Source organism: Coregonus clupeaformis, chromosome 31 (genome assembly GCF_020615455.1).
Source record: "Coregonus clupeaformis isolate EN_2021a chromosome 31, ASM2061545v1, whole genome shotgun sequence".
NCBI lineage: Eukaryota > Metazoa > Chordata > Actinopteri > Salmoniformes > Salmonidae > Coregonus > Coregonus clupeaformis.
In genome coordinates, this window is record NC_059222.1 from 26,458,908 (window position 1) to 26,474,460 (window position 15,553).

Consider the following 15,553-nt stretch of genomic DNA (forward strand, 5'->3'; position numbering starts at 1 on the left):
TTTGTGATGGAAAATCAAGTCTGAAATTTTAAAGTGGAAATTACAAACTTCAGATGCCTTTTTAAACCTCAAATACACTTCAAGTTTTTAAATGTCCTGCATTGCAGGAAAGTTCTCCTGCAACAGGTTGATCAAATGTAGATCCTACATTTGTAGATAGCACTACTAGAACTAAAAATAGAACCAGGTCTGCACATATCTACAGTGGGGAGAACAAGTATTTGATACACTGCCGATTTTGCAGGTTTTCCTACTTACAAAGCATGTAGAGGTCTGTAATTTTTATCATAGGTACACTTCAACTGTGAGAGAAAATCCAGAAAATCACATTGTATGATTTTTAAGTAATACATTTGCATTTTATTGCATGACATAAGTATTTGATACATCAGAAAAGCAGAACTTAATATTTGGTACAGAAACCTTTGTTTGCAATTACAGAGATCATACGTTTCCTGTAGGTCTTGACCAGGTTTGCACACACTGCAGCAGGGATTTTAGCCCACTCCTCCATACAGACCTTCTCCAGATCCTTCAGGTTTCGGGGCTGTCGCTGGGCAATACGGACTTTCAGCTCCCTCCAAAGATTTTCTATTGGGTTCAGGTCTGGAGACTGGCTAGGCCACTCCAGGACCTTGAGATGCTTCTTACGGAGCCACTCCTTAGTTGCCCTGGCTGTGTGTATCGGGTCGTTGTCATGCTGGAAGACCCAGCCACGGCCCATCTTCAATGCTCTTACTGAGGGAAGGAGGTTGTTGGCCAAGATCTCGCGATACATGGCCCCTTCCATCCTCCCATCAATACGGTGCAGTCGTCCTGTCCCCTTTGCAGAAAAGCATCCCCAAAGAATGATTTTTCCACCTCCATGCTTCACGGTTGGGATGGTGTTCTTGGGTTGTACTCATCCTTCTTCTTCCTCCAAACACGGCGAGTGGAGTTTAGACCAAAAAGCTCTATTTTTGTCTCATCAGACCACATGACCTTCTCCCATTCCTCCTCTGGATCATCCAGATGGTCATTGGCAAACTTCAGACGGGCCTGGACATGCGCTGGCTTGAGCAGGGGGACCTTGCGTGCGCTTCAGGATTTTAATCCATGACGGCGTAGTGTGTTACTAATGGTTTTCTTTGAGACTGTGGTCCCAGCTCTCTTCAGTTCATTGACCAGGTCCTGCCGTGTAGTTCTGGGCTGATCCCTCACCTTCCTCATGATCATCGATGCCCTACGAGGTGAGATCTTGCATGGAGCCCCAGACCGAGGGTGATTGACCGTCATCTTGAACTTCTTCCATTTTCTAATAATTGCGCCAACAGTTGTTGCCTTCTCACCAAGCTGCTTGCCTATTGTCCTGTAGCCCATCCCAGCCTTGTGCAGGTCTACAATTTTAACACTGATGTCCTTACACAGCGCTCTGGTCTTGGCCATTGTGGAGAGGTTGGAGTCTGTTTGATTGAGTGTGTGGACAGGTGTCTGTTATACATGTAACGAGTTCAAACAGGTGCAGTTAATACAGGTAATGAGTGGAGAACAGGAGGGCTTCTTAAAGAAAAACTAACAGGTCTGTGAGAGCCGGAATTCTTACTGGTTGGTAGGTGATCAAATACTTATGTCATGCAATACAATGCAAATGAATTACTTAAAAATCATACAATGTGATTTTCTGGATTTTTGTTTTAGATTCCGTCTCTCACAGTTGAAGTGTACCTAAGATAAAAATTACAGACCTCTACATGCTTTGTAAGTAGGAAAACCTGCAAAATCGGCAGTGTATCAAATACTTGTTCTCCCCACTGTAACTACTGGCAAAATTATATGTTAGTGCTGGTGCAACAAAAGCTGAGAAGACCATATAAAGTAGCAAGTCCTACCAAGATTGACACAGGGATTTCTGTTTTAGTCTCAAGGCAAAAAGAAAAAGCTCAGGGCAATTTGTAATTGGAGACCCCATTCAGTTTAGTCATCGTGACAAATTATATTGTATTGTATGCTGTTGAAAATGATATTGCTGGTTTCTATTTTTGTGTTTCTTTTCTATCTACAGTATCCAAAATGGATGGAATCAGCATGCTAAACTTGCTGCAAAGGGAAAAGCATTTAGGATAATTAATGTTTAACTGTGGTTTGTGGTGGGGTTGGTTAGGTTGTGGTGTACAGTAAATACCAACTCTGGCATTCACTGACACGTACACCAAACAGATAATTGAACAGTCAAATATTTGTTTTTGCTGGTGCAGCATAATCCTTGTCCAGACAGATACTAATGACAGCAATAAAACAATGAGGGAAATGTTCATCCCTGAGCTCACTGCTGTCAGCTCATCTGACAGTTCACTGCACAGTTAATTGCAGTACCCTAGTCTATTTTAATCTTGTCCATTTTAATTGATTCTAATTGATTGATTACTCCAGGGGTACTGAAATACTATTTGAAAGGGTCCATTCACACACATTTCCTAGGTGGCAAAAGTCTGGATGTATATTGCCAATAATGGAAACACTTGAGTAAATGAGGGATACAAAGTATATCGATAGCAGGTACTTCCACACAGGTCTGGTTCCTGAGTTAATTAAGCAATTAACATCCCATCATGCTTAGGGTTATGAATAGAAATGCTGGGCAGGCCATTATTTTGGCTACCATGGCTGAGCCCCCATACGATGACAATGCCCCCATCCACAGGACACGAGTGATCACTGAATGGTTTGATGAGCATTAAAAAGGTTTAAACCATATGCCATGGCTGTCTCAGTCACTAGATCTCATCCCAATTGAACACTTATGGGAAATTCTGGCGCGGCGCCAGAGACAGCGTTTTTCACTACCATCAACAAAACAACAAATGATGGAATTTCTCATGGAAGAACGGTGTCTCATTCCTCCAATAGAGTTCCAAACACTTGTAGAATCTATGCCAAGGTGCATTGAAGCTGTTCTGGCTCGTGGTGGCCCAACGCCCTAGTAAGACGCTTTATGTTGGTGTTTCCTTTATTTTGGCAGTTACCTGTATATATTTCACTCCTTGCTAGTTACACAGTACGTTGATAGGTTTCTGTCAGCAGATCAGTGAGGATACTCACAGGGCTCACAGAGTCTAGCAACAGTTAAGGAACTATTGGGAAACCAACTGACAACGACCAGAGTGATCCAGCTCCTCCCATGTTAAACCATGCAAATCTAACCCTAAAGCTGGGCTGGTTCTGCATCAATACAGCAGCTTTGTGGTCTGTCTGATTGATATTCATGGTGTATGTCAACCCTGCCACTGTGGTTCCCTACGTACTCTTTATATAGGCCACTCATACGAGCCTCCCCCTTTTGGCCCAAAGAGCTCTGGTCACTGAGTGGAGACAGAGCACACACACAACACCCCCGTTAGGAGGCCTGTGCCAAGAGAGGGGGTGGGGAGCTCCTGTGAACAGGCAGCGAGGAACAGTAGACTCACTCACACACATGCATGCACTCACAGTTGTGTGTGTGTACACACACACACACACATCACACGTGCACACACAGCTGAGGTTCCAATCCTGCACTCCTCGTTGCCTCTCTGGGCCTCACACTCCCTATGTTGCCTAATCAGGAACTTTCTACAAGAGTTGACTAAACTATCGGCTCCTGACACTTCAAACAGGACCAGCTGGCACTGAACTGCAGCACAATAAATGATGTCCTCTCACTTTCTCAGTGATAGTGATATACTGTATTCCAAAAACCTATAATGACAGTTGGAATTCATAATGTTTTTCTACAGTTGGTCACACCAATTATAACTAATTTATTCATTCATTTTGACAGTAAAAGTCTTGACATTCTTACCATCAAAGCGTCGGAGGCACACACACTGTGGAAGCCATAGTAGAAGGCAGCAAACTGCCTGTAAATGGACTTATTCAGCAGGAAATCTATGTACAGCTGGACATACTCTGCAAAGACAAGAATAATCAAACAATCATTCAACTATGAGAGAACAAACAAATGCCACATAGTCTGAAAGGCAGTGTACTGTTAGATATCACATGCTACTGCAGGACAGTTGTCTTTTCTCTGGTCTTTGGCAGTCTGTCTACTCCTCACTTACCCTTCCTGTTCTGGTTGGTGACAGGAATCTTATCTCCTCCTGGTTTCAGATTGTAGGACTTCATCACACCTAGTTCTTCCTGCGACACCTAAAATGATCATCACATTAGTGGAGCACTTCCCTTGTGCTGTGACAGTATGTATTATGGTGACGTCAAAGATATTATGTTTCAAAAGTGTTATTGTGAACAAGAATGAGTGTGTTTTCCCAACCTGAAAAGTTGTGCAGAAGTCCTCCTCCACGTTGCCTTCATAGCTGAGAAGTTCTGCCAGCCCATGAGCAAGATCCTGAAACAGACCAAATCTATAAGCATTGCTTTTTATATAGATTGCAACCAATATTTATGAGGTATATGTCTTCTTCTAAATCTGTGAAGGACTAATAGAAAAAGTGCCAAGGTGGGAACGTCTATACAGCACATTACACTATGTTCATAGAATGTTTTATGGAGGAAAATCTGACTTCATTTTATTATTGACATCTAATGACTGACTTTTCTTTACTGAATTACTGTAATGGCATTGTAACACAAAACAACAAGAAAATCATGTAAAGCCTTTGCCACTACACAATCTAGGAAACGTATTGAGGAAACAAAATAACCATTGTATGCTATATGTATTGTACATGACATCACTGCGATTATGGTTTTCCAATCCATACCTCATCAAATTAAGTAAATTTTACAATGCAAAATCATTTGAAGAACAATTGCATGTGTTTGACGTCAGTGCTGGGCACTCCTGGCATGTCTTTTTAAAGAGTTGCAGTAGCTTTTTCCCTGTCCTCCACCAATTTAGGAAAAAGTATTCAACAGGGACCAAATAAACTCCCAGAGGCTGTTATGTAAGCAAAGAGAAGGCCAACTGCCCAGTAAAAAACAACATCTGGCCTCAGCAAGGCTGACTCGACAAAACGCAGCGCAATGAGATGCATACTGCATAAAAAGCTATACAATTACACCAAAAGCAGGTAAATACTAGTCTTAGTGACAGTAATGTATTGTATGTGCATAAAGCATTTTTATATGATTAACATACATTTGGTTTGTTCTTTTGAATTTGTAGAGTTCAAACATGCAAGTGGCGATGTGCAAAAGTTAGGCTTAACAGCCCTCTGCTGGTGAATATTGGAAAATGTCAATCACTGACTAGCAAATGAAAAATCAACATATGAGGAACTACAGGATGATATAAGGAAATATTATATCAACAAAGCATAACTTTGATGGCAATTGCAGAATATTAATTTGCAGTTCATCAAAAAAGATAAAGAAAAGCATGTTATGTCACGTGAACTGTATCTCTCCTCTCCATCTCTCCTCCTAGACAGGTTACAAACTACAGCTAGCCTGGCATCCTTGAATCTTCCTGTTCAATAAAAAAGCTGCCTTCACCAGGAGATCTTAATAAGCAGTGTTGGGCTGCTATGTGTGACATCTATGGGCAGGGATCTATCACTGGTGTGTCTGAGGTGATGATGGGAGTAATGACACCTCTGAGACCTAGCTGCAGCTGCAGCTCAGTGCCATCTCACCTTGGCTGCAGCCATACTGTTATAATTAGACTGGTGGCAGGGTGAGACTCTGGGACTGTATGGAGTGTGAACCTGGTTGATTATTTCACACTCCTGTGACGCACAAGCATTTCCTTAGATCCCATGCATCAATAGTGCAATGTATGCACTATGACTCCCATAATTAGAAGTACATTATTTATGTTTATTGCATGTATTCCTGTACATTTAGCTATAAGTAGGAACAATAGCATATTGCAGTTAATTCTAACACAGTCTATATAACATCTTAGTCTAGCAACCATACATCCCCCACTAGGTACAGACATCAATTTAACGTTTATTCCACGTTGGTTCAACGTCATTTCATTGAAAACTAAGTGGAAACAACATTGATTCAACCAGCCATATTCATATACCGATCAACACTATACCCTTCAGAGACAATGTTAACCTTTCTAAAACAGGGCAGTCCTCTCATAAGCATCACATCCATTAATTTGATTGTATAAATTATTATAATTGAAAAGCGGAGTACTTTGCAAGTACAAAAATGTTACTTTCCCATGGTTTTTGACCACTGCAAGCAATATTCTTGTACTTGTGATCCTTACAAGAAGAGTGCAGTGTAATTGGAAAGAATGCCAGTGAGAGAGGGTAACTAAGACAGCTGAGTCATAGCTTGTGTTGTGTACATACAGGCATGACCTGCTGCAGGTCGTCCAGGGTGAGGGTCGCCATGCCAACGGGGGTATCGGGGTCACACGGCACCACGGGCGGGGTCAGCAGCTTCTTGTAGACACAGGGGGGGAAGCGGATGTCCAGGGTGATGCTGTTGTACACGGCCAGGCCCATGAGCTGACACACATACAGTTAAGTGTGTAACAAAGTCTGTATAGAAAGCAGCAGATCCTTTACAATAGAAAGCAAGTATCTTAAACACCAAATAACTCACGGTTATAATCATATACACCACTAGAAGAACAGATTAAAATGTGGTTAGTTATATTCATTTAATGTAGCATAGCATTCAGATGAAAACCTTTTCACATCATTGCTACAGTATTCTGCTTCTGAGCTCTCCATACTTCGTAACAATGATAGCATTTTATATCAGCTTCACAGACCCTGCAGCATGTGTTAATGATCCCAATCATTACTCTATTATCACTGCATTTTGCCATGTACTGTATATTGGCTTGTAGCAGATCTGAACAGGGAATATAAACAGTAGGTGTATTATGCATTTAGAATGAAATTGGAGGGAGCCTGAACTCCTAAAGTGCTACCAGCTGCTTTTGGCAGATCTTACTCCACGTGTCGTCCATATGGAACTTCTGTGGGAGAGGCTGAGCTGCAGAGCTCTCTCGCTCTCTCTATGAGCTCCCTAGCTTGCTAAATAGATAAATAGAGTTTGGAAAAATGCTTAAAGTTATATTGGCGAAGGCTTGGGGAAAATTCCATGAGAACTGACAGGCGGAGGATGAAACGCAGTCCGCTCCAGACCTGCAGCTCACAAAATAAGACAACAAAACCTTCCGTTTCTATTACCATTTCTCTCTTTGTCTCTTGCTCCGTTGTGCCACGCCATTTTTCGTCACCCTGCCCTCCCTGTGGTTTTCGCTTCAGATAGAGACACATAGCCACTTCAGTGTGTCAGCGTGCTGTAATTCTAGCCGAGTGGCAGACAGACTGGTGAGGTAGAAGGTGTGCGAGTGTGGGGGTATGTGGGTGGACTGACTCAGGCTGTCAGTCCACCCACATAACATACAGTGCATTCGGAAAGTATGCACTCATCAATCTACACACAATACCCCATAATGACGAAGCAAAAACAGGTTTTAGACATTTAAAATAAATAAAAAACTGAAATATCACATTTACATAAGTATTCAGACCCTTTACCCAGTACTTTGTTGAAGCACCTTTGGCAGCGAATACAGCCTTCGAGTCTTCTTGGGTATGACGCTACAAGCTTGGCACCCCTGTATTTGGGGAGTTTCTCCCATTCTTCTCTGCAGATCCTCTCAAGCTCTGTCAGGTTGAATGGGGAGCGTCGCTGCACAGCTATTCTCAGGTCTCTCCAGAGATGTTAGATCAGGTTCAAGTCCGGGCTCTGGCTGGGCCACTCAAGGACATTCAGAGACTTGTCCCGAAGCCACTCCTGCGTTGTCTTGGCTGTGTCCTTACGGTCGTTGTCCTGTTGGAAAGTGAACCTTCGCCCCAGTCTGAGGTCCTGGGCGCTCTGGATCTCTCTGTACTTTGCTCCGTTCATCTTTCCCTCGATCCTGACTAGACTCCCAGTCCCTGCCGCTGAAAAACATCTCCACAGCATGATGCTGCCACCACCATGCTTCACCGTAGGTATGGTGCCAGGTTTCCTCCAGACGTGACGCTTGGCATTCAGGCCAAAGAGTTCAACCTTGGTTTCATCAGATCAGAGAATCTTGTTTCTCTTGGTCTGAGAGTCATTTAGGTGCCTTTTGGCAAACTCCAAGCGGGCTGTCATGTGCCTTTTACTGAGGAGTGACCATCGGGTTCTTGGTCACCTCCCTGACCAAGGCCCTTCTCCCCCGATTGCTCAGTTTGGCCGGGTGGCCAACTCTAGGAAGAGTCTTGGTGGTTCCAAACTTCTTCCATTTAAGAATGATGGAGGCCACTGCATTCTTGGGGACCTTCAATGCTGCAGAAATGTTTTGTTACCCTTCCCAAGATCTGTGCCTCGACACAACCCTGTCTCGGAGCTCTACGGACAATTCCTTCGACCTCATGGCTTGGTTTTTGCTCTGACATGCACTGTCAACTGTGGGAGCTTATATAGACAGGTGTGTGCCTTTCCAAATCATGTCCAAACAATTGAATTTACCACAGGTGGACTCCAATCAAGTTGTAGAAACATCTCAAGGATGATCAATGGAAACAGGATGCACCGTAGCTCAATTTCGAGTCTCATAGCAAAGGGTCTGAATAGTTATGTAAATAAGGTATTTCTGTTTTTGCAAAATGTTCTAAAAACCAGTTTTCGCTTTGTTATTATGGGCTATTGTTTGTAGATTAATGAGGAAATGTTTTTATTTAATCAATTTTAGAATAAGGCTGTAACGTAACAAAATGTGGAAAAAGGGAAGGGGTCTGAATACTTTCCGAATGCACTGTAACTACCCACTGGGAACAAAATGGTTAAATTAACGTTGTTTCATTGTAATTTGTCAACGTATTGTGATGTGGAATCTACGTGGAAAATACATTGGATTCAAAAAAAGTCATCAACGTAGTAAACTGTTGTTTTGAGGGTAAAATTTCAACCACAGGATTATGTCATCATAACCAATTTTCAACATAGACAAACCTTGTATAAAATATGTTGAATTTGTACATTTGAAATGTCAGATCTTCACCTACTACTGGAGAGTTGATCTATCTACATCTATTAATTTGGTCTCCCATCCAGGGTTATAACCAAGCCCAGCGCTGCTTAGCTTTGATATTTGTCACTGACTATTAACAATGTACTATCATGAGAAAGATTTTTGAGAAATCTCTGCTTAATAGATTCACTGTTGCTATCGAAGTCATTCCAAAGGGTAGGTTCAACAGAGCAAATTAAATGTAACCATACTTGATCAATCATATATCATCAATGATGCTATTTAGGCCTTTCAAATGGAATCTACAAGTTAATAATAAATATGTTGGATTCACGTCTCCATCTCAACCAAAAATGTAAGTTAAAGAATATAATTAAATCAAATCAAACTGTTTAAAGTTTGCTTTGATTTGATTTAGTCCTATTCTTTAACTTCGCTTTTTGGTTGAAATGGAGACGTGAATCCAAAATATAAATTATTAATTTGTATACAGACTGGAATTAAAGCCAGACTCAGTGGCACAGATGGAGCTATCCAAGCAGAAGATATATCTCCTTCAAAAGTTGATATTTAGTTGAGTTGACAACCCAACACAATTCCATATCACTTTTGCAATACGGTAAATAACCTATTAACTTGTCGACAAGTTAACAAATTATATGTTGGATTCACGTCTCCATCTCAATCAAAAATCTATGTTAAAGAATAGGACTAAATCAAATCAAAGCAAATGTTTAATACAGTTTGATTTGATTTAATTATATTCTTTAACTTACATTTTTGGTTGAGATGGAGACGTGAATCCAACATATTTATTATTAACTTGTAGATTCCATTTGAAAGGCCTAAATAGCATAGGATTAAGCCAGTGGCTCAGATGGAACTATCCATGCAGCAGATACCGTAAAACTCCTTTAAATGTTGATATTTGGTTGCGTTGTCAACCAAACACAATTCAATATTACTTTTATAAGACAGTAAATAGCCTAATGTTAAGGCTATCTTACAAACTAATATAACAGTATTTCAACCTTAAAATGAGTAACACATCCATGGCCACATTTTGAGGTTCCTGTAACAATAAATGTATTCTTATGTAATCATAGAAAGCATTCAGGGTCTCAGGTCTGTGGAAATATTTACAATTGCTATAATAATCTGCACAAAATCTCAAACGGCATTGATCACTTGCACCATGTACTTTAATGTAATCTCAACTAACTGCAATCCAAGTTATTTGGTTGTGCTACGTGACCTGACTAAAACTCCAGGCACCAGTTAAAGGGTACAACATGAGGACTGCTGCTGTACGTTGAGAATCTGTTTACAGTTCACCACAGGCTACATGGTACCATAAATCACGGTATGGTACAAAAGGATACGGCTCCGACCAATCGGAACTCAGAGTAGTTGTCACACTTCCAGCTGCTGAACCAGTGACAGTGGGAATCCTTGAAGAATGTAAACATGCCTTCAGAGAGTAGACACAAATAAACTCTGCTTAAACACAACTCCGGCCCAGAATAGAGTACATGGGAATTTCCTTTTTGGACTGCTAGGTCCCAGACTAAATGGGAGTTACTGTAATTGAATGGTTATCTATTATTGCAGTGCTATATGGCCCAGAACATGAACACGTTTGAGTTTTTTTCTTAATTCATGGCTAGGTCAACATTCTTAGTCTGGGTACTTGTTGAAACTTTAGGATGAGATATAGAGAGCTAGGGCTAAAGGAGAAGTAACTCCCATAATCTTATACTGTTATCTATGGAGAAACATATTATTGTTGCAAACAAAACAGCTGTAACATCTGTATCTCTATGGCTCAGAGCAACACATATGCCTGATCTGTTTGTCCCATATGTCTCACCGTAGTCTGTATGAAAGATCTGTCGGATGAGAAGGAGAAACCACTCCTTGGTCAGACCGCCCATGTCTAAACCAGCCTCCCCCACAAACGTCACTTTCAGCTTCTTCTTCAAGTCTGCACGGTTTCTAGCAAGCTAAAAGCAAGAGAACAAGTTAAGCTGTGGCCAACTTTCTTGAACTCATCAGACCTAGGCATGCTGCATGTCTTAACTTATACACTGCTCAAAAGAATAAAGGGAACACTAAAATAACACATCCTAGATCTGAATTAATGAAATAATCTTATTAAATACTTTTTTCTTTACATAGTTGAATGTGCTGACAACAAAATCACACACAAATTATCAATGGAAATCAAATTTATCAACCCATGGAGGTCTGGATTTGGAGTCACCCTCAAAATTAAAGTGGAAAACCACACTACAGGCTGATCCAACTTTGATGTAATGTCCTTAAAACAAGTCAAAATGACGTGTGTGTGGCCTCCACGTGCCTGTATGACCTCCCTACAACGCCTGGGCATGCTCCTGATGAGGTGGCAGATGGTCTCCTGAGGGATCTCCTCCCAGACCTGGACTAAAGCATCCGCCAACTCCTGGACAGTCTTTGGTGCAACGTGGCATTGGTGGATGGAGCGAGACATGATGTCCCAGATGTGCTCAATTGGATTCAGGTCTGGGGAACGGGCGGGCCAGTCCATAGCATCAATGCCTTCCTCTTGCAGGAACTGCTGACACACTCCAGCCACATGAGGTCTAGCATTGTCTTGCATTAGGAGGAACCCAGGGTCAACCGCACCAGCATATGGTCTCACAAGGGGTCTGAGGATCTCATCTCGGTACCTAATGGCAGTCAGGATACCTCTGGCGAGCACTTGGAGGGCTGTGCGGCCCCCCAAAGAAATTCCACCCCACACCATGACTGACCCACCGCCAAACCGGTCATGCTGGAGGATGTTGCAGGCAGCAGAACGTTCTCCACGGAGTCTCCAGACTCTGTCATGCCTGTCACATGTGCTCAGTGTGAACCTGCTTTCATCTGTGAAGAGCACAGGGCGCCAGTGGTGAATTTGCCAATCTTGGTGTTCTCTGGCAAATGCCAAACGTCCTGCACGGTGTTGGGCTGTAAGCACAACCCCCACCTGTGGACGTCGGGCCCTCATACCACCCTCATGGAGTCTGTTTCTGACCGTTTGAGCAGACACATGCACATTTGTGGCCTGCTGGAGGTCATTTTGCAGGGCTCTGGCAGTGCTCCTCCTGCTCCTCCTTGCATAAAGGTGGAGGTAGCAGTCCTGCTGCTGGGTTGTTGCCCTCCTACGGCCTCCTCCACGTCTCCTGATGTACTGGCCTGTCTCCTGGTAGCGCCTCCATGCTCTGGACACTACGCTGACAGACACAGCAAACCTTCTTGCCACAGCTCGCATTGATGTGCCATCCTGGATGAGCTGCACTACCTGAGCCACTTGTGTGGGTTGTTGACTCTGTCTCATGCTACCACTAGAGTGAAAGCACCGCCAGCATTCAAAAGTGACCAAAACATCAGCCAGGAAGCATAGGAACTGAGAAGTGGTCTGTGGTCACCACCTGCAAAACCAGTCCTTTATTGGGGATGTCTTGCTAATTGCCTATAATTTCCACCTGTTGTCTATTCCATTTGCACAACAGCATGTGAAATGTATTGTCAATCAGTGTTGCTTCCTAAGTGGACAGTTTGATTTCACAGAAGTGTGATTGACTTGGAGTTACATTGTGTTGTTTAAGTGTTCCCTTTATTTTTTTGAGCAGTGTACATATCTTGGATGTTTCAGTTTTGAAATGCACTGCATTAAAAACAGTGAAACAACTGCTGCAAATTAATTGGCTCTTGTGTGATTCAAAAACACAATAACAGAAATAGCTATCAAGCCACTCTACCAGGGCTGGGCTGTCTTCTTAAGTAATGCTTTTGTGTGTCTGTGTGTAATGTGCCCAGATTTAGATGGGAGATGGTATTACCTCATCCAGTGAGTCACTGACCAGCTGCGGCCGCCTGACTTTGATGTTGAGAAACAGCAGGCTCATGTCAACTCGCTGTCTGCGAGACACTTTGTCCACTAGGCTTTGCTGCAATAAATTACAAGAGGCACTCTTTATTTGCAGTTGCTCCCACAGTACATGCTGTTGGCATTAGACCACTGCTTGCTGTCAGAGTGGGAGAGTGTATGTTTTCAGGCTGATGCCGTGAGATACACACTGTAAATATTGTATACTTATAGATCTGGGTTATTCCTGACTACAAGACCTGACTGGGAAAAACTCTGGGTCCAACAAACTTCAATTATATAAAATAATAATAATAATAGTAATAATAATATTATATATATATATACAGTTGAAGTCGGAAGTTTACAAACACTTAGGTTGGAGTCATTAAAACTCATTTTTCAACCACTCCACAAATTTCTTGTTAACAAACAATAGTTTTGGCAAGTCGGTTAGGACATCTACTTTGTGCATGACACAAGTAATTTTTCCAACAATTGTTTACAGACAGATTATTTCACTTATAATTCACTGTATCACAATTCCAGTGGGTCAGAAGTTTACATACACTAAGTTGACTGTGCCTTTAAACAGCTTGGAAAATTCCAGAAAATGATGTCATGGCTTTAGAAGCTTCTGATAGGCTAATTGACATCATTTGAGTCAATTGGAGGTGTACCTGTGGATGTATTTCAAGGCCTACCTTCAAACTCAGTGCTTCTTTGCTTGACATCATGGGAAAATCAAAAGAAATCAGCCAAGACCTCAGAAAAAAAATTGTAGACCTCCACAAGTCTGCTTCATCATTGGGAGCAATTTTCAAACGCCTGAAGGTACCACGTTCATCTGTACAAACAATAGTACGCAAGTATAAACACCATAGGACCACGCAGCCGTCATACCGCTCAGGAAGGAGACGCGTTCTGTCTCCTAGAGATGAACGTACTTTGGTGCGAGAAGTGCAAATCAATCCCAGAACAACACTAAAGAACCTTGTGAAGATGCTGGAGGAAACAGGTACAAAAGTATCTATATCCACAGTAAACGAGTCCTATATCGACATAACCTGAAAGGCCGCTCAGCAAGGAAGAATCCACTGCTCCAAAACCGGCATAAAAAAGCCAGACTACGGTTTGCAACTGCACATGGGGACAAAGATCGTACTTTGTCCTCTGGTCTGATGAAACAAAAATAGAACTGTTTGGCGATAATTACCATCGTTATGTCTGGAGGAAAAAGGGGGACGCTTGCAAGCCGAAGAACACCATCCCAACCGTGAAGCACGGGGGTGGCAGAATCATGCTGTGGGGGTGCTTTTCTGCAGGAGGGTCTGGTGCACTTCACAAAATAGATGGCATCATGAGGAAGGAAAATTATGTGGATATATTGAAGCAACATCTCAAGACATCAGTCAGGAAGTTAAAGCTTGGTCGCAAATGGGTCTTCCAAATGGACAATGACCCCAAGCATACTTCCAAAGTTGTGGAAAATGGCTTAAGGACAAGACAGTCAAGGTATTGGAGTGGCCATCACAAAGCCTGCCTCGCCTGGTTCACCAACTACTTCTCAGATAGAGTTCAATGTGTCAAATCGGAGGGCCTGTTGTCTGGACCTATGGCAGTCTCTATGGGGGTGCCACAGGGTTCAATTCTTGGGCCGACTCTTTTCTCTGTGTATATCAATGATGTCGCTCTTGCTGCTGGTGACTCTCAGATCCACCTCTATGCAGACGACACCATTTTGTATACATCTGGCCCTTCATTGGACTGTGTTAACAAACCTCCAAACGAGCTTCAATGCCATACAACACTCCTTCAGTAGCCTCCAACTGCTCTTAAACACTAGTAAAACTAAATGCATGCTCTTCAATCGAATGCTGCTGGCACCCGCCACCCGACTAGAATCACTACTCTAGACGGGTCTGACCTAGAGTATGTGGACAACTACAAATACCTAGGTGTCTGGTTAGACTGTAAACTCTCCTTACAGACTCACATTAAGAATCTCCAATCCAAAGTTAAATCTAGAATCGGCTTCCTATTTCGCAACAAAGCCTCCTTCACTCATGCTGCCAAACATGCCCTCGTAAAACTGACTATCCTACCGATCCTTGACTTCGGCGATGTCATTTACAAAATAGCCTCCAACACTCTACTCAGCAAATTGGATGTAGTCTATCACAGTGCCATCCGTTTTGTCTCCAAAGCCCCATATACTACCCACCACTGTGACCTGTATGCTCTTGTTGGCCGGTCCTCACTACATATTCGTCGCCAAACCAACTGGCTCCAGGCCATCTATAAATCACTGCTAGGCAAATCCCCGCCTTATCTTAGCTCATTGGTCACCATAGCAACACCCACCCGTAGTATGCGCTCCAGCAGGTATATCTCACTGGTCATCCCCAAAGCCAACACCTCCTTTGGCCGCCATTCCTTCCAGTTCTCTGCTGCCAATGACTGGAACAAATTGCAAAAATCTCTGAAGCTGGAGACACTTATCTCCCTCACTAACTTTAAGCATCAGTTGTCAGAGCACCTTACCGATCACTGCACCTGTACACAGCCCTTCTGAAATTAGCCCGCCCAACTACCTCATCCCTATATTGTTATTTATTTTGTTCATTTGCAACCCAGTATCTCTATTTGCACATCATCTCTTGCACATCTATCATTCCAGTGTTAATACTAATTGTAAT

General features: G+C 42.5%; 1 protein-coding gene across 1 annotated transcript in view; it reads right to left on the reverse strand.

The window, feature by feature from the left end:
• hectd2 (HECT domain containing 2) overlaps positions 1-15,553 on the reverse strand; it is a 35,178-nt gene that overhangs the window by 6,876 nt on the left and 12,749 nt on the right. Inside the window, exons 12-18 of the mRNA XM_041858517.1 lie at positions 12,829-12,936; positions 10,833-10,965; positions 10,345-10,433; positions 6,294-6,452; positions 4,292-4,366; positions 4,080-4,167; positions 3,818-3,924 (exon numbers count right to left, since the gene is read on the reverse strand). Of these exons, the coding sequence (XP_041714451.1) occupies positions 3,818-3,924; positions 4,080-4,167; positions 4,292-4,366; positions 6,294-6,452; positions 10,345-10,433; positions 10,833-10,965; positions 12,829-12,936 (759 nt within the window). The remainder of the gene's footprint in view (positions 1-3,817; positions 3,925-4,079; positions 4,168-4,291; positions 4,367-6,293; positions 6,453-10,344; positions 10,434-10,832; positions 10,966-12,828; positions 12,937-15,553) is intronic.